Consider the following 20,002-nt stretch of genomic DNA (forward strand, 5'->3'; position numbering starts at 1 on the left):
CGCCGCTTCTGGTGTCCCTTGGGGGTGCCTGGGCGCTGGCCTGCTCCAGATTTCCTCTGTGCTCTGGAAGGTGGGGGGCCTGGGCCCAGGGTGCTCTGAACACCCTTTCGTCTGCTGGGATGGGCCTCCTTGCCAGGCTGATGGGTGACTGTCGTTTCAGAACACAGTGAGGAAACCATGTCACAGAAGGAATGGGAGGAGAAGCTGCTGGTGGTGAGAGAAGGGAGAAGAGGCCCAGGTGTGGCCTGGCCTGGGTGGGGAGAACCTGGGGGCTGTACCTTCCCAGGGCTGCGACACCTGCCTCGACATAGTGGTGTGGCTGGTGGCGGGAGACAGGTGGGTGTCTCTGGGGTGAGGACTGTCAGCCACCCTCACTTTGCTGTGACGGCCAATCACAGGGGCTTTGCGCTACCCTGGCCATGGCAGGGTACCCTCCTGGCTTGTCCATTGCCTGGCCCAGAGCTGTCTGTGGCCCTGTGACCTGGTGTATGTCTGCCTGAAGGAGAAGGTCACCCACCACCATTCAGAGCCATGGCATAGGGCCCCCTGAGGTCACTGTGGGCCACCCCTGGGCCTTGGCCCCTCCCCAACCAAGCCAACATAGACTGAGCTCCAGCCCTCGCTGTTGCTCCTGCCCGCAGTTCCTTCGGGACAGCCTGGCCGTTGTGTCTGACAACACTTGGACCTGCCAGCTGAGCCTGGAGATGTGCAAGCAGCTGCCCTGCTCCAATGGGACAGCCCAGGAGAAGGTGTGGGGTGGGGCTGCCCAGGGGAAGGGGTGGGGTGGGGACCGCCCCAGGAGAAGGTGTGGGTGACAGTCTGCTGGGGTTTTCGGGGTAATGGTTCCAAGTCCCTGTACTTTGATTCTGGGGCATTTGCTGCCTGAGCCTGTCCGGTGGCCTGTGGGGCCTGGCCAGCCTAGGGAGAGAAGGCCCATGGGTGCCTCAGAGCAGCTGGTGGCCAGGACACCCCCTGCTTGTGCAGGGCCAGTGCCGTGGGTTCCCAGCAGCCCCTCCCACGCCGGCTGGCCCGCTGGGCCCCCCTGCCCGCGTCAGCACAGCACTCTCCCTGGCTTTGCCGCAGAACTTCCTGTACAAGTGTGTGGGGACCACCCTGGGTGCCGCTTCCAGTAAGGACGTGGTGCGGAAGCTGCTGCAGGAGCTGCTGGAAACGGCCAGATACCAGGAGGAGGCTGAGCGTGAGGTGCCCACCCTGGCCCCACCCCTGGGGAGCCCCAGGCCCACTGCTGGCTGGTGGCGTCTGCTGTCCTCTCTCAGGCACGGAGCCAGCGAGGGCGTGTGCCATATGCATACTGTGCACAGGCAGCTGTGTGGTGTGGGCTGTGCGTGCTGTGTGCCATGTGCCGTGTGCATGCCCTTACCTCGCTCCTGCACGTCCCCGCCCTGGTTTGAATGCCCCACGCGCCTCCCCAGGGCCTGGCCTGCTGCTTTGGGATCTGTGCCATCTCCCACCTGGATGACACCCTGGCCCAGCTGGAGGACTTTGTGAGGTCAGACATGTCCAGGAAGTCCATGGGCATTTTCAACATTTTCAAGGTACAGCAGCAGCCAGGCAGGGGAGGTCGTGGGGGCCGTCCTGGGCTCAGGGTGCCCTACGGGCTGGGGGGCATCTAGTCTCTGCTTCCTCGTGCATAGGCGACTGAGTGTGGGCTCCCTCCCGGCTGGTGACAAGGGGCACTCTGCCTTCCACTGTCCCACCTGCCTTCTGTTGGTCCTCTGCCCCCTAGTGGCTGGCGGAGACAGCGTTCTTGCCGTAGCCCATTTCAGGAGGGGGTGGACCGTATGCCTCCACCCATGCCCTTGTCCCTTGGTGTATTGTCTCCTGGTGCCTGTCCCTGTTACAGAATCTCAGGGCGGGGCTGGCTGTGCAGGTGTGAGCAGGCCCCAAGGACAGAGGGGACCCTGGCTTGGCTCCCCAGCTCTTCCTCCTGCCCGAGCCCTGCTTTGGTACCCTACTCAGACCCTTGGCCTCTGTTCCTTGGTCCCCAGACCGCTTAAGTCTGGCTTGTCCTGCTCTCCCTGAGGGACAGGCTCTCCTGGGGTTGGGTGTGGTCAGATTGAGCCTCTGACATTGCTGGAGACCAGGGGGAGGGGCGGCGCAGTGTGCAGGGTCCCTTGTGGGGGTTACCTGTGTGACTGAGCCCTGCCGCCCCACCTCCCGCCTCAGGACCGCAGCGAGAGCGAGGCGGAGCGGGTGAAGGGCGCGCTGATCCTGTGCTACGGGCACGTGGCTGCGCAGGCCCCCCGGGAGCTGGTGCTGGCCAGGGCTGAGGCCGACATCCTGCGGAACATGTTCCAGTGCTTCAGCACCAAGGTGGGCGCCTGGGCGGCCCCTGGGGAGGTGCCGAGGCTGCAGTCTCGTATTTAACGCGTCTCCCTTTTTGTTGTTCAGGTTCTGGGAATAAAGGTAGAGACCAAGGTACAGTGTGTAGGAGCTAAGTGCGGACTCTGCCTTTCTCTCTCCGCTGGGCGGGCTGAGCTTGAGGGGCAGGAGCCATGGGGACACCTGCTGGGGTTTCCTGGTCCAGGTCCGTGGGGACAGTGTTCTGGAACCTCTCCCCAGGGCCTGTCCTCGTGTACCTTGGAGCAGCCTCTCCCTGCTCAGGCCCAGGCTCTGGATGGTGGGTGGGAAGAAGGGGGCCCTCTGAGTGGTTCGCAGGCGGGGGCAGGGAGCTGCGGGCCATGGCCTGCCCCCTGGCTCTGTTCCCTGGTGCTCATCAGGGTGACCCTTCATCGAGCCCCTGGGAACAGGCTGAGCTCTCAGCCGGTGACGGTAGCCTCCGGCCTCACTAACATGTTTCCTTCTGGAACCTCCTGCACTAACCCAGAAGCCCCTCTCTTGGACCATGGGGCCCACCCCTTGAAGACAGACCCTCTAGTCTCCTGGGATTGGCCAGGGGGTAGGGCTGCCCTGAGAGTTGTCCCTTTATCCTGCACCCATTAGAGTTAGGGGGGCACACCCCCTTCCTTGACCCTTAGAGGCGAAGTTGGGAGGACTGGCAGGGGCAGCCCCACTCCCCTGGGGTTCTTCTTGGGTGTGCTTCCTCTGCCTCCTTGCAGGACACTTTCGGCCACACTGCAGGGTGCAGGGGGGACAGAGCTGCCATCTGCCTGCAGTTATCTGCCCAAGGCTGTGCCCCAGGGACCCCAGGGCTTGGGCCAGGCAAAACCAAGTGCCTCATGGCTCCTTCACGATGCCCTCTTGGTCTCGGTGGCTTTGACAAGTCCTTAAGAATGAGGGGTGTGGTCCAACCTCTTACTGTGGCAGCCACCCATTCTGGGCTCAACCCCGTGGGCAGAGGGGCAGTGGCCACCACCTCAGGGTGGACCTATGCTGCGGAGTGGGCACTGGCGGCCTCCTGCAGCCAGCCTTCCCCGCAGGACCCAGCCCTGCAGCTGTGCCTCGTGCAGAGTGTGTGCATGGTGTGCCGGGCCATCTGCAGCAGCGCACAGGCCGGCTCCTTCCACTTCTCAAGGAAGGTGGAGCTGGTGGCCCAGATGATGGTAAGGCCGAGCAGGGCCTGGCGGGTCCCCCGGTGGCTGGAGGGCGCTGGTGCAGATGAGGGGAGGTAGGCCTGGGGAGGCCAAGGTGCAGGCGGCCAGGGCTCTGGCACAGCCAGGGTGGCTGCTTGGGAGGAGAGCCAGTGCCCTGGCCCAGGGCTGAGCCTTGCACTGCCACCCAGGACTTTATCAAGGCAGAGCCCCTGGACTCCATGCGGACGCGCATTCGGAAGAAGGCCATGCTTGCCTGCACCCACTTGGTGTATCCTTGGGCATGGGCTTCTGGGGTGAGGGCTTGGGGGTGGCCGGACAGGTCTGGCCCTTAACTCACGGCTCAGCGCCCTGGAGCCCGAGCTGGAAGAGCAGACACGGACAGACATGGTCCACGGCTGTCTGCACAGTGTCATGGCAGTGCCGCCGGAGCCCGAGGGGGAGGATGGCCAGCAGGAGGTATCACCTCTGCCCCTCGCTCCCTGCTCATGTCTCCGGGGGGCAGAGGAGCGGCCACTGTGGGCATAGAGGGCACCGGTGGGGTCAGCACCTCCTTCCCTTACAGTCTTTGTACGTGGACACTATGCACGCCCTTGAGGACCTGCTGAAGAGCATCCTTCGGCGGAACCTGACGCCCCAGGGCCTGCAGGTCATGGTGGAGGTGTGTGATGGTGCGGTGTGCACTCTGGTGACTGCAGAGGGCGCCTGGCAGCCAACTCATACCTGTTTCTCGGTGCCCTCCTTGCCTGGGGGCAGCACAGGGGCTTTCTGCACTATTGTGGGGTCTGTGGGCAGGTGTGCCTGGGGGGGCAGGCCCTGACCCAGGTGGGGCCTGGAGCCTGTTCCCCTGTCCCTTCCACTCATGCTGCCTGGATGCAGAAATCCTGCAGGTGCTGCAGGTGTGAGCTTCTGACTGTCTGGGGCCATGGAGACAGTGGGATGGGCAGCTGGTGGACACTCCATCCCTTCAAAGGCCCAGCTTGCTCTGGGTCCACCTGGGGTGGCCCTATGTGTGGCCAGGCCAGCTGGACAGAGATGGGGCAGGGGTGAGCTGTAGCAGTGCCCTGCTCTGACCAGGCCCTGCTGAGCCCCAAAGCGGGAAGGGTGGCCTGGCAGGGATGCTGACCTGCCCGCGGTGCATGGGCTCCTGGCCATCCCCCAAGCTGGCCCCTGTGTGAAGGCCCCTTCTTTCCCAGCACCTGAGCCCCTGGATCAAGTCCCCAAGGGGCTACGAGCGGGCGCGGGCGCTGGGCCTGAGTGCGGGCTTGCTACAGTTCTTCCTGGAGCACCTGCACGTCAGCGTGAGTGTCTGGCGGGGTCGCCGCTGTCCCGCCCCTTCCCGGGTGGCTCGGTCCCGGGTCCCAAGCTTGAGGTCTGCCGCCCTCGCCTCACAAAGCGTCCAGCAGGCTTTCTGGCTGTCGGCCCACCATCACCCTGGGCTTGTGTCGTGATCTGGAGAGAGCCCCTGCTGGTGGGGACGGCGCGTGGACTCAGGAACGCAGCCGCTGCTCTGTGTGGACGGGTCCCGCCCCTCATGGGGCCGTTGCCGGTGTCAGCGTAGCTTTCTCTTCAGCTGTGCCTGTGACTGCCACCTACTGCTGTCACCTGGGAAAGTGTGGGTTGTGGGGTGCTTGGTCACCGGGCAGCTGTGGCTCCTCCGTGACTTCTGGGGAGTTTTCAGCCAGTGTCCTTGTGTCATTCAGATGGGCGGCCACACAGTGTGCAGACCTGGGGCCTAGCCCCCCCCCCCGCCCCCCCACCCCCCGCACTCACACGCTTTGGCCCCTCCCCTGTCTGGCCCCTTGGTGGTTCGAGGCTGAGCATGAGGCGTGGCCTCCGGGGCCACGTCCACTTTCCCTCCTGTTCCCCAGCTCCTTACTTGTTTGAGGACTTTTTCTAAAGTATTTTTTTATTGATTATGCTATTACAGTTCTCCCAATTTCCCCCTTTTATCCTCTCTCCAACCTGTACCCCCAAACTCTCCGGCTTCCCCCCAACTTAGTTCATGTCCATGGATTGTACATGTAAATTCTTTGAGTTGTCTGTTTCCTGTACCATTTTTTATTTCTCCACATCTATGTATGCCTATTAATTATTCTGCTTCTTCCCTGTACCTTTTCCCCCATTCCTCCCTCCCCCTCCCCACTGAAATCCCTCCATGTGATGTCCATTTCTCTGATTCTGTTCCTGTTCTAGTTGTTTGCTTAGGTTTTGTTTTCTTTTTGGTTTTGTTTTTCTTTTCAGTTCATTTGTTGATAGTTGTGAGTTTGTTGTCATTTCACTGTTCATAGTTTTTTATCTTTTTCTTAAATAAGTCCCTTTAACACTTCATGTAATAAGGGGTTGGTGATGACGAACTCCTTGAACTTGACCTTATCTGAGAAGCGCTTTATCTGCCCTTCCATTCTGAATGGAAGCTTTGCTGGACAGAGTCATCTGGGATGCAGGTCTTGATTTCATGACTTGGAATACTTCTTTCCAGCCCCTTCTTGCCTAATGAGTACTTTTTTTTTTAAATAAATTTTTTTTTAAGATTTTTTTTGTTTATTTATCTTTAGAGGGGAAGGAGAGAGGGAGAGAAACATCAGTGTATGGTTGCCTTTTGTGCGTCCCCTGCTGGGAGTTGGCCTGCAGGGAACTGGCCTGCAACCCAGGCGTGTGCCCTGACTGGGAATCGAACCGCGATCCTCTGGTTTGCAGGCCCGTGCTCAATCCACTGAGCTACACCAGCTAGGACAGGACGTTTTTTAATTTACTGACTTTTGAGAGAGAGGAAGGGAGAGAGGGAGGAGGCGAGAGAGATTTGCTGTTCCACTAATCCATGCATCCATTGGTTGCTTTCTGTTCATGCCCTGACCGGGGATGGAACCCGCAGCCTTGGTTTCCGGGGCGCTGTTCCAGCTGCCAGAGCCCCAGCTGGCGCCTTGAGAGCATGTTTGTCAGAAGCACCAACTGGATGTCACCAGATGTCTTTTTTTCATCTGTCAGGATCCATGTCGGCTTTTCTCTTGGTGTTTTGATAATTTTTAAAATGCACCTAAACTTCCATTCTTCATGTGGCCAGACCTGCCATATGTCTCCCAGCAGCTTGCAGCTTCTGCGCCCCCGTGGACAGGCCTTGCTTACCCAGGCTCTTTCGTGGCCTGTCCCCCTCCAGCGCGTCTTCGTGCGCACTGTGACAGGCTCCCGACCTGGCCACGACGAACCACAGCTGGTCCCTGGGGTCCTTCTCCCACACTCCAGCCTCCCCTCCTCCTGCTAATCCCCATGCTGGTGACCCCAGGACCCGAACGGTGGCAGTGAGGCAGGAAGGCCGAGTGGTGTGAGCTGGGAGTGGTAACTGGGGCTGGAAGTCCCAGGGCAGGAGGATGCCGGGCTCAACATTTGAGGAGAGGAAAGGCTCTGAGAAGCATGGCCGGGACCCAGTTCGGATGGAAGGGGGTTTCCCTCACCTGACAGGGGTTTGCCTTCTGGGGGAGGGGACCTGATGGCGGTGGTGGAATCAGCTGCCCCCTCTGCTGCCTGTGGGACTCTGTCTTTGTCTGCTGGTCGATGCTCAGCATGCACAGGCTTGCCAGCCCGGGCCTCCTGTCCTCTTAGGGACCTCGGTCAGGTGGGCACCGTCAGAGAGGAGCTGAGTGGAGCCCGCACTGGGGGTGGCAGTCCTCCCCAGGGCCCCGTGCCCCCTCTGGCCGTCCTGCCCAGTGTCTCCACAGTTCCTGCTCCTCTCCAGGCCCTGGTGCCCTTCCACAACCTGGGCCTCCTGGTCGGCCTCTTCTCCCCACGGTGTGCAGACCTGTGGCCGGCCACCCGCCAGGAGGCCGTGAGCTGTGTCTACTCCCTGCTCTACCTCCAGCTGGGCTACGAGGGTGAGCCCCTGGCTGGGCAGAGGTGCCGCAAGGAGGGGGAACAGAGGCTGGGCCTTGGGCAGCCAGGGAGGCCCCGCCTAGCTCCACGCCCTGTCCTGTCCCTGCAGGCTTCTCCCGAGATTACCGGGACGACGTGGCCGAGCGGCTCCTCGCCCTCAGAGGTGGCCTTGTGCACCCCGACCCTGCCATACTCTTCCACACCTGCCACAGCATCGCTCAGGTACCTGCCAGCCGGGCCACAGAGGGCTCTGGCAGGAGTGTGGTGCCTCTCGGGGCCCTGCGGGCACTGCGGCCAGTGGGCTTGGGGCACAGGGATGGGAGCCACGTCGGGTTTTGTTCGGAGAAGTAGCTGTGGCGGCGCCTCCCGTGCCCTGCTGAGTGTTGAGGGCGCTGGCACTGGCCGGCCTTGGAGCCCCCGCCAGGGCAGTGCTCTCCTTGGAGGCCCTGCCTCAGCTCTGACATGGAGCCCTCCTCCTAGATTATTGCGAAGCGCCTCCCGCCAGATCAACTCATCAGCCTCTTGCTCACCCTGTTTGAGAGCCTGGGAGACCCCGACAAGAACTGCTCCCGCGCGGCCACCGTCCTGATCAACTGCCTGCTGAAGGAGCGGGGCAGCCTGCTCCAGGAGAAGGTGCGAGGGGCGGGGCAGGGGGGAAGAGGGCAGGGCTGTGGGCGGGGCCTACCGGGAGGGGTGGGCGGTGTGGGGGCGTGCTGCTCTGCTCCTTTCCCTGTGGGCCTGATAGGGACAAAATCTTCTCTTTTGTTTGAAGACCGAGGTTAGGTTTTAGCAGGAGTCACCCCGCTCCGAAAGTAAGGTGAGGAAAGGACATGGGAAGGTGCTGGGGTAGACAGGCCCTGAAGCTGGTGAGGACTCGGGTCTTGAGGGTCATCACCAGGTGCAGGAGGCCTTGGAGGTGCTGCCCGTGCCTACCCTGCCGGCCAGGCTGCCAGGCTGCACTGGCTGCTGGGGCACCCGGAGCAGATCCCTGTCTAATGGGTGTGTCCGGCTTCCACACACATCAGCTGGCTACGTGGACATCGTCTTGTGAGGACACCGGGCTTTGACCCATTTTTTCTGCGTCGTCTGTGCCTCTCTTGCTGATTTGTACTTGGAGTATTGTGGACATGGGTGACTTTGCTGATGGAGAAGCAGTGGCCGAGGGCCATGTGTGGCGTGATGCCTGAGAGGGGAAGGACCCTCCCAGGGCACTCAGGCAGGGGCCGGGTGCAGGGTGTTGGGGGTCAGGACCTGGGGCTGTAGTGTGGCAGGAGGTTGGGGAGAGGACACGGCTGTGACAGTCAGTGTTTGCCAGGCAAAGGTTTGGGTTTTATTTAGCACTTGGTGGAGTGACACGGAGACCGGCTCCTGGGGTCCACAGCGTAGACAAATTCACATGGACTTCCGAGTCCTTTGGAGGAAAAGGGATGGCGCAGCTTCGCTCTCAAGAGGAGAGGCTTTTATTGGGTTCGATTTGCAGAGGAATATAGGGTGTCTATGTAAAGCTCATCAATCATTGTCAGGCAGAAATTATTAAACAATAGATAACATTCAAAAAACTCTGAGGGCTTATTCTGAGTCAGGGTCAGAGAGTTAAAGGGCCATAAAACTTTGGGGAAACAAACTCATTTCATGCTTGGACCCTTATCATTTAAATTGAGGGTATTAGCAAAGCAGGTTTCATAGGATTCCAGCACAGGGCCTCACCCACCTTCGGCATTGTTTCAGGCTTAAGTCAGGCAGCCAAAAGATTAGGAAACTTCTTACAGACAGAATGAGGACTCAGGCTGTGTCAAAGTCAAGGGGTGAGGGTCCATCACCCCCTTTTTCTATAGCCCCTCAAGTCCTTCCTTGAGGGCCCCCTTGCAACTGTGCCTGTCTTAGGTCATCCCTCCTTTGAGGAATCTTACCCATCATTGGCTAACCAGTCATCCGCCTGGGGCCAAGCAGGGTGAAGAGAAAGGGGTCAGAGCTGGTGCCCCTACAAGGAAGATGAGCTTTGTCTCCTAAGTGGCTAATGGTCCCGAGGTCCTTTACTCAACTTCAGTCATGAGGGATTACAGCTTCTGAAACCAAGCAGGGCGGTTCCCAACAGTGGAGCTCCCAGGTCTAGTGTGGGTGGTAGGAAGGTGCCCTGTGGCTCTGCAGGAGGAGGGGGCAGGCCAGCTGCAGGTGACCTCGGCCACCAGTGGCCCCTGTGTTCACATACGTCTTGTCTGCCCTTTCAGCCCTTGATGGGCACTCGGGTGGCTTCTGTCTCTTAGCTTCTGTGAAGAAGGCTGTGAACGTGGTGTGTGAATATCCCTTCGACATCCTGTTTCCTGTTCTGGGTAGACACCCAGAAGCAGAGTCACAGGGTCGTGCGGTCCTTCTGATGAGCTGTTTTCTGCGGCGGCTGCACCAATTTACGCCCCCATCAGCGGTGCGAGAGGCCCCGACTTCTCTGCTCCTCCCAGCCCTGGTCATCACCTGTTTTGCTTTCAGCTGTGCTGGTGGGTGGGCAGTGGTGTCCCCAGGGGTGCTGATTTGCATGCCCTGTGCGGCTGGCGCCACCAAGTGTGGTCCCATGTGCTTGCTGGACGTTTGTGTGTCTTCTTTGGAGACGTGTCTGTTCAGATCCTTCACTTCTAAGTCAGGTTATTTGATTTTTCGCTTTGAGTTCTTTATGTGTCCTGGATGTTAACCCCTTATCGGCTGCATGACTTGCAGGTGTTCTTACCTGTTCTGTGGGTTGCCCTTCCCGCTGTGGGTCGTGTCCTTTGGTGCATAAAAGTTTGATACAGTGACATGTCTATTTTGGCTTTTGGTGTAATGTCCAAGAGATCATTGCCAAATCCAATGTCCTAAAGCTTTCCCCCTGTTTTCTTCTGGCAGTTTTGTAGCTTTGGGTCCCCCCTGTTTTGGTAAAGGCAGGCGCCCCGGGACCCAGGGGTTGGCGGAGGATGCGGTCTGCCAGCTGCCCAGTCCTGGGGACTGGCCTCCCTCGGCACTGTCTCCTCCATTCTCACCTCAGACCAGGGCGTTCTCCAGGTGCGCAGCATGGCAGTGGGGGTCCCCGTGGTTGGGTGCAGCCCCTGCCTGGGGCACGGGGGCCCTGCATGGTCAGGCCATGCCCACCAGCATTAGACAGGGCCTTCAAGCCGTGCTGAGCCGACTGGAGGCCAGTCTGGAGGCCAGCCTCCTCCCTGAGGAGGCTCCAGGCCAACAGCTCCTGCGGCATCACCCTGGTTTGTCCGCCTGTGGCTTCTACAGAGACGGTCATGGCCAGAGCTCTCCCGGCCCGTTCCAACCTCAGTCTGGGGAGTTGGTCTGTCTCCCCTTCTCCATCCTTCACCCCAGCCCACTGCCCACCTTCTTCTTGGTCAGAGCGGGTGGTTGTGTGGTAGCCCGCGCACCCAGGCTGGGTGACCCTAAGTGGGATGTGAAGGGCTGCGGGGTCTGTTGGCCTCAGTGCGGCACACAGAGCCCACAGGGCACCCTGCCCCACCTCCACCCCAGCGGCCGCTGAGAGACTCTGCAGCGCCCAGGCCTCCCTCCCACAGCCCCGCAGGGACGGCTCCTGGCCTGGGCGCTCCCCGGGGCTGTCCCGCCTCTAGTCTGACCGCGGTGCCTGTCGCCTGCAGGTGCCCGAGATCGTGAGTGTGCTGCGCTGCAAGGCGCAGGACACCCGGGACGCGCATGTCCTGCAGGCCACACAGCACAGTGTGCACATCCTGGCGTCGCAGCACTGCCCGGCCGTGGTGTCCAGTCTCCTGGGCAGCCCCCTGCCCTTTGACAGGTACCAGCACCCGCCAGCCTATGAGGGCAGACACTGGGTTTGGCAGCCCCCCTGTCCCAGTGTGGCCCCTGCACCCCCAGCCCCACCTGCCTCTGCTCTGCTCTGCTCCTCTGTGTGGGGAGCCGGTGAGACCCCAGACCCTGGGCTGGGTGGGGGACACCCTTGCCCTCGGGTCACTGTCATGGGTTGTGCCGTCCACTTCTAGCCTGTCCCCCGCAGGGCAGCACCACTGTCTGTGGGCAGATACCGGGGCATGGCTCTCACTGTGAGCCAGGAAAGGCCCCACCCCCACGTCACACTCCCAGCCCCCGGGCCCCCCGCTGGTGCGCGTGCTGCCTGTCCATGGCCTCCCCTCCACCCTCGCTCTCTGCGCAGCTGGTGCTGTGGCCGCAGGCCTGTCTGTCCTGGGGGGGGGGGGATGCCACGTCTGGGACGCCACATGCTTTTGAACAGGCTCCCGGGCCGTCACCTTGTGTTCTGCACTGAGGCGCATCTTGGGCACCCTTTTCTGGTGGCTCATCTGCCACCGTGACTCGGCCAGCATCCTCGGTCCTCCTGTGGTAGGAGGACCGCTTTGCTCTCCAGCCTGAGTGCTGGCGTGCTGCTGCCGGCCCTGTGGCGCCGGCCCGGTCCTGCCTCCTGTCCATCTTGCCCGCCTCTTCTCTCTGGGTCCTTTCTCGTCGCTTTTGCAGATTGACAGGTCTGTTTTGTGAGTCGATTTTCCTCCACTCAGTTACTTTGGAAGTCACACAGTCTGCTTCTGTTCTTTCAGTGGTTGCCCTAAAAGTGACCACACGTGTGCGGGGATGTCCCCATGTGCCGCCTCCCTCCGGGCCCTGGGCAGTCCTTCTGCAGCGTGTCTGCCCACGTCTGCATGGGGCTCTCTGCCCCTCTGTTTCGGTTCTCATGGGGATTCGCTTACCGAGAAACCTCCCCCGCTCGCTGGGCACCCCCCCGCCCGGGGACGTGGGGGGTGCGGTGCGATGGTGGAGCGGGGGAGGGGGGCGCTGCTGTCTCTGGTGCACAGGGGGCCACTCCTTCTTGGCTGCGTGATGTTCTGTGGGCACGGCACTGGCCGTGGCAACAGTAGACAGTCCTGGGTCAGCGTCAGCACGTGCGGCCCCGCCCCTCACATGACCCACCACCTGTTTTTGCACACCCTGCGAGCTAAGAACAGATTCACACTTATCAGGGGTTGGAGAAAACCACTAGCTTGATGTCTCGTGACAGGAAATCACGGAAAGTCAGGTCTGTGTCCACGAGGAGCACGGTGCTGGGCCCAGATGTCTGCTTGTTCCTGCAGAGGGTGCAGCTGCCCAGGTGTGTGTGGGTGGGCTGCCCCACCCACCGCCCTGCGGAGTGTTCTCGCCGTCCTAGCGGACATGCATGTCTGTCCGCAGGGCCACCAGTGCTTCCCCTCTCCTCGCACGCTGGCCCTGCACCCTCCTCCCACTCGAAGTGCGTCCTCCAGGACTTGCCTGAAGGTCCACTTCTGAAAAGGCCGACTTTGTGATCGGAGCCATACCTGTTGTTCCCATCTGCAGCCTTCGGGACTCTCGTTTAGCACGTTTTCTTTCACTGTGTGTGAGGCGGCATGTCATCTCCGGCTCCTGGAGTCTGGTTGGCACCCTGAGGGGTGCCGTGCGCTCCCCTCAATGTGCAGGAGACACCCCTTGTTGCTGGGCCGTGCCCGTCCCGGTCAGGGCCCCGTGGCCCTGTGACGGCACTGGGAAGTGCCAGGTGTCCTGCACCTGAGTTCGTGTCTGGCGTCTGCTCTGCCTGCGTCTCAGCCCACTTCTCTTCAGACCCTGCCTCTGCTTCCTGGATGGTGGGGGGTGGGGGGGTGTCTTTGGCCCCCCGCCCCCAGCTCTGTCTTCTGGCTCCCACCTCGGCCCCTCCCTGCGTTGGGTTCTGCTGGTTTCTTCCTTCCATCGCCCAGTTTGCCATTTCTCTCTTTGGCCACGTGCAGGCCGCCCACCTGTGTCTGCCGAGAGTGCGGCTGCATGGCCTCCTTGAGGGGCCGCCGGTCCTTTCTCACTTGCTGGGTCTGCTCCTGGAGCTCCCGGGCTGAATTCGCAGTGTGCTGCCTCCCTCTACGCAGACGCAGACGCCGACACTGAGCGCGCCGCCTCCCGTAGGTCTGGGTGCCAGCCTCTGCCGGCTGCGCCTGCTCAGCTCACAGGCTGCGTTCCGGTGCACCCGGCCTCTGGCCACACGCTGCTCACTGCCCTGGGAGGGGTCTGTAGGTGCTGTCTGGGTGCTCCCACCACTGCAGGCAGGCCCTCTGTGTTCGGGCCCCTGGGCTTAGGGGAGGCGTGAATCTGGGCCTGAGGTCAGATTGGGCGTCGTCTCCCACCTGGCCAGAGCGGACTCGGTGGGTGTGTGGGGGGTGTGCAGCTGAGGCTGTCGGTGGCCTTGAGATGACCTCCCTTGCCCCGCCACAGCCACACCTGCGCCCTGTGGCGGGCACTGGCCATGGAGCCCAGTGTCAGCGCACAGGTCCTGGGGCTGCTCCTGGAGAAGATGAGCAGAGACGTCCCCTTCAAGGAGAGCCGTGCCTTTCTGCTGAGCAGCTCCCCCGACCGCGTGGCCACGCAGCTGCCCCTCGCTGTGAGTGCTGGCCCCGTGCTCCCTTCTCCCCACTGGCAGGACAGCCCCACAGGTGGCCAGGGTGCTGCCCAGCAGGCACCTGGAGGCTGACTGGAGCCCCAGAGCCAGCGAGCTTGGAGCCCAGCCTCGTAAAGTTCCTGCAGGTGTTGGTCCCGAAGGGAGACCACTCTGTTTCATCCTGCGGAAAAAAAAATAAACGCTGCTTGGCAACGTTCTCAGCAGTAAAGCAGCTGTGAGAATTCCCTCCTCCTCCCCGCCTAGGAGTCAAGAGCAGATGGTCAGGGGCCATCCCTGGGTGGCCACATGCACCCTGAGCCTCCCTCCTGCCCCCAAAGGCCCAGCTGTGCAGGACTGTGTCCCTCACCCTGTCCACACCCTGGCCCCTCAAGGGTCCCCTTCTTTCCTCCAGAACACAGACCCCCCAGGGCATCCAGGGTGTGTGCCGACTGGCTGTGGGCTCATTTGGGTCCTGGGAAGCAGGGCCCAGACTTCCCAGTGGCCGCCCTCCTCAGACGTGGCTCCAGAGGAGGGGTGAGCCTGAGGTGGGCCCTGTCCCCAGGCCACCTGTGCACTGCACGAGGTCATGTCGGCTCCAGCGTCCGGGCCCGCGGTGCTGGAGCTCTACCCCCAGCTGTTTGCGGGGCTGCTGCTGCGCGTCAGCTGCACCGTGGGGGTCCAGCTGCCCCGGAACCTGCAGGCCAAGGAGCGGAGGGCCGCCAGCTCAGCTCTGGCCGCCAGGACCCTGGATCCCTGCAGGTAACGGGGCCTCCCTGCCCCCGTGCTGCCCAGTGAGCACGCTGCGCTGTGTGTGATCGGGCCAGGATACGGGTTGGTGCCGGGAGCTGCTCGTCCCCTGGTGATGCCCAAGGGCACGCTGTCCTGCTGGGAACGCTGCTTTCCTGGGCTGGCCCTCCTCACCTCCCCTGGCAGGTTGGGCTCAGGGTGTGGGGGAGGCAGCTGCAGGGCTCCGGGGCAGCCCTGGCAGGGGGGGTCCTGTGGGGACACTGAGGGAAGTTCAAGGTCTGGAGTGCAGGATCTGCACGGAGCTGCACCTCCAGCACTGACCTTCGTGGCCCTGCCCTCTGACCCCTCCCCAGACAGAAATGCAGCAGGGGCCTGACCACCCCTGAGGCCTGAGGTCCCAGGTCAGCCCCCAGCGCCCCCTGGGCAGGCACCCAGCCTCGGTCCTCCCTAGAGTCCTGTAGAGTCAGCCCAGCAGGCACTAGGTCCTGGCCGGAGACTGGGCCCAGGCAGGATGGCGCTCGCTGCTGAGGGCGGGGCCTTAGAGCCTCAGCAGCCTGGGCGCCTGCCCGCCCATCCTAGTGCCCGGGGCGCAGGGTGAGTACAGGACGCTGACAGCTTAGGGCCACTGGAGCCTGGGCGACAGCCTGGGTCATCCCTTTTCCATCCCAGGTCTCTGGGGTCGGATGTGGCCCTGGCTGGGACACCTGGGGACACTGTCCCTCTACCCCACCCAACTGCAGGGCTGCTCCCTACAGGACCAACTTCCAAAGTCTGGCAGGGGCTGTGAGCCAGGGCCTGCCCAGATCAAGTGGAAAATGTGAGCAGAGAACACTAACCCAATGAGCTCTGGGCCTGGTGCGCCAGGATGCTGCCCCTCGGCCGTGAGCCGTGAGGACTGCAGGCCACAGGCTCCCACCAGGGGCCCCAGGCCGCCACCCGTGAGCTGGGATGCCACAGAGCCAGGCACAGGTCTTGGCTGTGATGGAGGCCGTCAGCCGGCAAGTCAGGCCCTCGCAAATGCCACATCCACAGAAATGCTGGGCAGTGAGCAGACAGGCAGGGGAGGCACCCTCACTTACATTGTTCACATTCTCCCAAGCCCCAGCAGCGCCCCAAAAGCCACCCAGAGTGCTGGTCTCAGCTGGGGTGGGGTGTGGGGCTGCCCTGTGCATCTGCCCAGGGATGATGGTGGCTGGTGAGGGCAACCCCCCGTGACTGGGCCCCATCTGGACTCCAGGGACAACAAAGGGGACAGCAGGAGCTGCCTGTAGTGCTCTCTCAGAGGGAGCTGCAGAGGGGGCTGCTCTCCCCATGGACACCCAGTGAGGGTGGCTGTGGTGGTGGGATGGGCCGAGGGCACTGGGCTGTATCCACACCATGGACTGAGGGAGGCCAGGCAGGTGCACTGCCCCTTGGGTAGGTGTCTGCCCTTGGGGCAGGATCTCTCTAGGACAATGGCTCGGGGTCCCCAGGCCGGTGTGAGCTGCCACTGTTCGGGGCAGAGGAGGTCAGTGAGGGTGAGAGGACTCCCTGTGTGCACCCTGTTGTGTGCTATCTTGGAGCCACAGACTGTGCTGGAAGGTTCTGCCAGGTGCAGGGCCCACGCTGCTCACCCCAGACCGAGTCCTGAATGCTTCTGTCTGAGCTGGGGGTTCGCCCACATGAAAGGGGCAGACACTGAATTCCAGCTGGGCCCTCTGGACTCTGGCCCCTCTCGCTGGGCTCTGGTTGGGGCAGTAGGCAAGGCCCACACCTGCCACCCCCCAGGTGGACAGAACTAGACACTTATTGACAGCGGCTCCAGCTCTTGGACACGCTGTGTCCTTGGAGCAGGGTTCTCATTCCCGTAGTGGCCAGGTGCATATCGGGGGGTAGGCTGGGCCCTGCCTGAGGTCCATTCCTGCAAGGCGGTGGGGGTCTCCCAGGTGGCTGTGTGCGTGGCAGGAACGGGCCCAGGATCAGGGGACGGGAGCCACCTCCACTGCCCCCTGGACCTGGGTGGTCCATAGCCACCTGGCTGTGCCCAGCACCGGGGAGGGTGAGCCGAGGGCCTGACCCTGGCAGGGTGGCTGGCATGCATGGGCCGCATGGCCCTGGGACCCCAGTGTGTGCGTGTCCCCGCAGCTCAGCTGTGGATGCGCTGCGGGCCGCGCTGCTCCGGGGTGGCAGTGAGGATGTGGTGCAGCGCGTGGAGCTGGAGGGTGGCTGGGCGTCTCTGCGGACCTCTGCGGGGCACGAAGACGGGGTCACCCGGCTGGCCAGGTGAGCACTGTGGGCGGCTCCCACTCAGGCAACGTCTCGGTGCCCTGGGACCCAAAGAAGAGCACGGACGAGGGACATCTGGTGGCATGTGGGAGGGGCAAAGTTTCCTGAGTCTCGGGCCCAGCCCACGGGCAAGTTCGGTGAGGGCTGGCTTGGGCTGCGGTCTAGCGTGTGGAAGTTGGGGTGGGGGCAAGAAGGCAGCTGTACCCCTCAGGTTGGATTGACTGGGGTGGAAAGAGAAGGCCCCTTGAAGAAAGACCGGGGAGTTGGGAGGGGCGCATCTGCGGGGGAGGGCATGCCAAGCCCCACAGCTGGGGTCAGGCTCATGGGCAGAGGGTGCTGATGTTGCAGAGCATAAGGAGAGGTGCCCCCCTACCCTTGTTCTGTGGGGGAGGTGGCCCAGGATGGGCTCAGGAGTGGCTTCCTTCCCTAGTGCCATGGCAAAGTTCGCGGGCCCCCGCCTGCCTCTTGTGATGAAGGCGCTCCTGGGCACACACAGCAGCGTGTATGAAGTCCAGAGGGTCACCTCCACAGCCTTCCTGGCTGAGGTAGGCACTGCTTGCTCTGGGTTGCGACCAGGGGCCCCGCCGGTGAGGCCACCCCACAGGCCTGCCATGGGGACACTGCCATGTCCCCGCTTGGTGTTGTGGGGTTACTACCAACAGTGCACGGGCCCCTGGACCATGCCTGGTGACACCCCTGCTCCGTGTCCTGTGGAGGGAGGCCCGGGCTGGACCAAAGCACAGACAGTCTGCAGACTTGCCCAGGGTCACGTCACGGGGGCAACAAGAGGCCTGGGATCAGTCAGAAGTGGGGGAAGAGGGTGGGGCAGGTCACGAGCCCAGCTTGGCCCTCAGCTGGCCTTTGCAGCGTCCGCCCCACAGTGGCCGGGGCGATGCTGCCCAGCAGTGCGGTGGGGAGTGGTGAGGAGGGGCTGGCCAGGCTGGGTGAGCCCTGGGGGAGCAGGAGGTCACAGCGCCTCTACCCGCAGCTGCTCAGCAGCAATGTGGTGAACGACCTGATGCTCCTGGAGTCGCTGCTGGACAACCTGGCAGCCCGGCAGAAGGACCCGAGTGCCAGTGTGCGGCGGCAGGTGCTCCGTGGCCTGGCCAACATTGCCTCGGGCTCCCCTGATAAGGTCAGCTGGCCAGCAGGCCCCTCTGGGGCCCTCACCACAAGGACAGTGGGACTGTGGACTGGGAGACCCCACAGATGTGGTGTCGGGGGTAGGGGTGTGCACAGACATGGCCTGGTGAGCCTACACGGCAGGGGGCTGGGTGGGTCACTCTGTGATACCACATGTGATGGGCCTCGGGGCTTGGTGACCTGGGAACACAGCTAAGTGCAGGGCTTCCCCAGGTGCGGACCCACGGCCCTCAGCTCCTGACAGCCATGATCAGTGGGCTGGACGATGGGGATGACCCTCACGGCCTGGTGGCTCTGGAGGCCATGGCGGGTCTGGTGAAGCTGCTGGGCCTGGTGGAGCCCCGGGACCTGCGCTCGGCGCTGCTGCACACGGCCATCCGCATCCGGCCCTTCTTTGACAGCGTAGGCTGGGCTGGGGGGGCCTCCTGCCTCATCCCCTCTTCTCTGAGCCTCAGCCCCTGCCCTGCCACCTGCTTCCCAGGTCCCAGGAGCTGTGTGGTGACCATGGCTCCCTCCCGAGCCCCCAGGTCGGTCCTTCCGAGGATGGAGTGGGCCTGAGGGGGCCCACAGTGTGCTCTGTGGCACCCCAACCCGACCTTTCCCACCAGCACCTCTACCACTGCTCCAGGGACCCTGCCCCAGGCCCACAGTGCGAGGAAGAGGACATGTAGGGAAGGAGACTAGGACCTAGTGCCAGCGGTTGGGCCGGGTTGGGGAGCATCCTGTGGGGTGACATGTGTCCCCCCCCAGGAGAAGATGGAGTTCCGCTCTGTGTCCATCCGCCTCTTTGGGCACCTCAACGAGGCCTGCCACGGGGACTGCCAGGACGTCTTCCTGGAGCAGGTCATGGGTGGGCTGGTGCCCCTGCTCCTGCACCTGCGGGACCCCCAAGCCCCTGTGGCTGATGTGAGTAGTTGGCAGGGGATGGGCGAGCCCGCCGGGGCCGGGGCCGGGGCCGGGGCCGGGGCCGGGGCCGGGGCCGGGGCCTGAGTGTCTGCCCCACAGGCCTGCAGGTTTGCGCTGCGCATGTGTGGCCCCAACCTGGAGTGTGAGGAGCTGGAGGCTGCCTTCCAGAAGCACCTGCAGGAGGGCCGAGGCCTGCACTTTGGGGATTTCCTCAATACCACGTGCAAACACCTGGTGAGGGGGTGTGGCCACGGCATGCTGGGGGTGTGGCCAGCATGGGGTGCATGTGACCAGCCAGGGGTCTCCACAGATGCGCCACTTCCCGGATCTGCTGGGCCGCCTGGCGAGCACCAGTCTGTTCTACTTCAAGAGCAGCTGGGAGGACGTCCGCGCTGCGGCCCCCATGCTCACAGGTGCGTACCCCGCTCTCTGCCCCTCCACCTGGCCAGCCCTCACCCTGACCGGACCCTTGCCTGCAGGGTTCCTGGTGCTGCACGTGGAGCCCCAGCATCGGTCACAGGTGGACCTGGAGCAGCTCACCGCAGGTTAGCAGCGCTGCCTGCCCCCCAGTTCACCCCCCCCCCACACCTGTCAGGCTGCACAGGGTTCCTGCTGACCCTGTGGGCACCAGGGGGAGACTAAGTGATTTTCCTGGATTTCAAGGATTTTTTCCCTGTCACTGGTGACCTCATCGTCTCTAGTAATTCACGGAAACTTCTTAACTGTTCCAAAAGAGCTTAAAAAACACTAAAAAAGGAAAAACTATCTTTCCGTTGGCTCCCAAGCCCTCCCAGCAGAAGCCTGTTGCAGGAGGGCAGTGGGTGGGCGGCAGCCCCACGCGCAGGGTGGGGGTGGCTCCAGGGTCCCGGCTCTGCCTTCTTTGCCAGGAAGGGGGTGGGATGGGCCCCAGCGTGGCTGTGCGTGGGGACCTGGCCTGGCATCAGCTCTGAAGGGCCATGGAGTCCCTCCCCTCCCGCAGCACTGCAGCTCCTGCTCAAGGACCCGGCCCCCGTGGTGCGCGGGAAGGCGGCCGAGGCCCTGGGCCGCCTGGTGAAGTTCGCCTGAGCCCCTGCACGTGCCCCACAGCAGCACCAACCAGCACGGCGCAGCCTGTGCCCCCCCCCCCCCGCTCCCAATAAAGCCACTCCTGCCTCAGCAGGTGAGGGGCACACGCCTG

General features: G+C 62.9%; 1 protein-coding gene across 8 annotated transcripts in view; it reads left to right on the forward strand.

The window, feature by feature from the left end:
- The window catches only part of MROH1 (maestro heat like repeat family member 1), a 48,003-nt gene extending 28,020 nt beyond the window's left edge, over positions 1 to 19,983 (forward strand). For 7 of the 8 annotated variants that reach the window (XM_037048789.1, XM_037048793.1, XM_037048791.1 and 4 more), the window contains 26 exons: positions 161 to 213; positions 642 to 749; positions 1,084 to 1,203; positions 1,434 to 1,556; positions 2,188 to 2,334; positions 2,413 to 2,439; positions 3,402 to 3,524; positions 3,704 to 3,783; positions 3,860 to 3,971; positions 4,078 to 4,173; positions 4,709 to 4,813; positions 7,246 to 7,381; positions 7,489 to 7,601; positions 7,860 to 8,012; positions 11,003 to 11,157; positions 13,602 to 13,767; positions 14,327 to 14,523; positions 16,636 to 16,773; positions 17,207 to 17,321; positions 17,765 to 17,911; positions 18,133 to 18,321; positions 18,670 to 18,825; positions 18,925 to 19,059; positions 19,136 to 19,238; positions 19,305 to 19,370; positions 19,805 to 19,983. In XM_037048789.1, coding sequence (XP_036904684.1) covers positions 161 to 213; positions 642 to 749; positions 1,084 to 1,203; positions 1,434 to 1,556; positions 2,188 to 2,334; positions 2,413 to 2,439; positions 3,402 to 3,524; positions 3,704 to 3,783; positions 3,860 to 3,971; positions 4,078 to 4,173; positions 4,709 to 4,813; positions 7,246 to 7,381; positions 7,489 to 7,601; positions 7,860 to 8,012; positions 11,003 to 11,157; positions 13,602 to 13,767; positions 14,327 to 14,523; positions 16,636 to 16,773; positions 17,207 to 17,321; positions 17,765 to 17,911; positions 18,133 to 18,321; positions 18,670 to 18,825; positions 18,925 to 19,059; positions 19,136 to 19,238; positions 19,305 to 19,370; positions 19,805 to 19,890 — 3,149 coding nt within the window. In that variant the 3' untranslated portion in view covers positions 19,891 to 19,983. The remainder of the gene's footprint in view (positions 1 to 160; positions 214 to 641; positions 750 to 1,083; positions 1,204 to 1,433; positions 1,557 to 2,187; positions 2,335 to 2,412; positions 2,440 to 3,401; positions 3,525 to 3,703; positions 3,784 to 3,859; positions 3,972 to 4,077; positions 4,174 to 4,708; positions 4,814 to 7,245; positions 7,382 to 7,488; positions 7,602 to 7,859; positions 8,013 to 11,002; positions 11,158 to 13,601; positions 13,768 to 14,326; positions 14,524 to 16,635; positions 16,774 to 17,206; positions 17,322 to 17,764; positions 17,912 to 18,132; positions 18,322 to 18,669; positions 18,826 to 18,924; positions 19,060 to 19,135; positions 19,239 to 19,304; positions 19,371 to 19,804) is intronic. The other variant, XM_037048788.1, reaches the window with a different exon arrangement.
- The last annotated feature ends 19 nt before the right edge of the window (positions 19,984 to 20,002 follow it).

Source organism: Sturnira hondurensis, unplaced genomic scaffold, assembly GCF_014824575.4.
Source record: "Sturnira hondurensis isolate 20B ecotype Veracruz unplaced genomic scaffold, ASM1482457v3 Scaffold0006413, whole genome shotgun sequence".
Lineage (NCBI taxonomy): Eukaryota > Metazoa > Chordata > Mammalia > Chiroptera > Phyllostomidae > Sturnira > Sturnira hondurensis.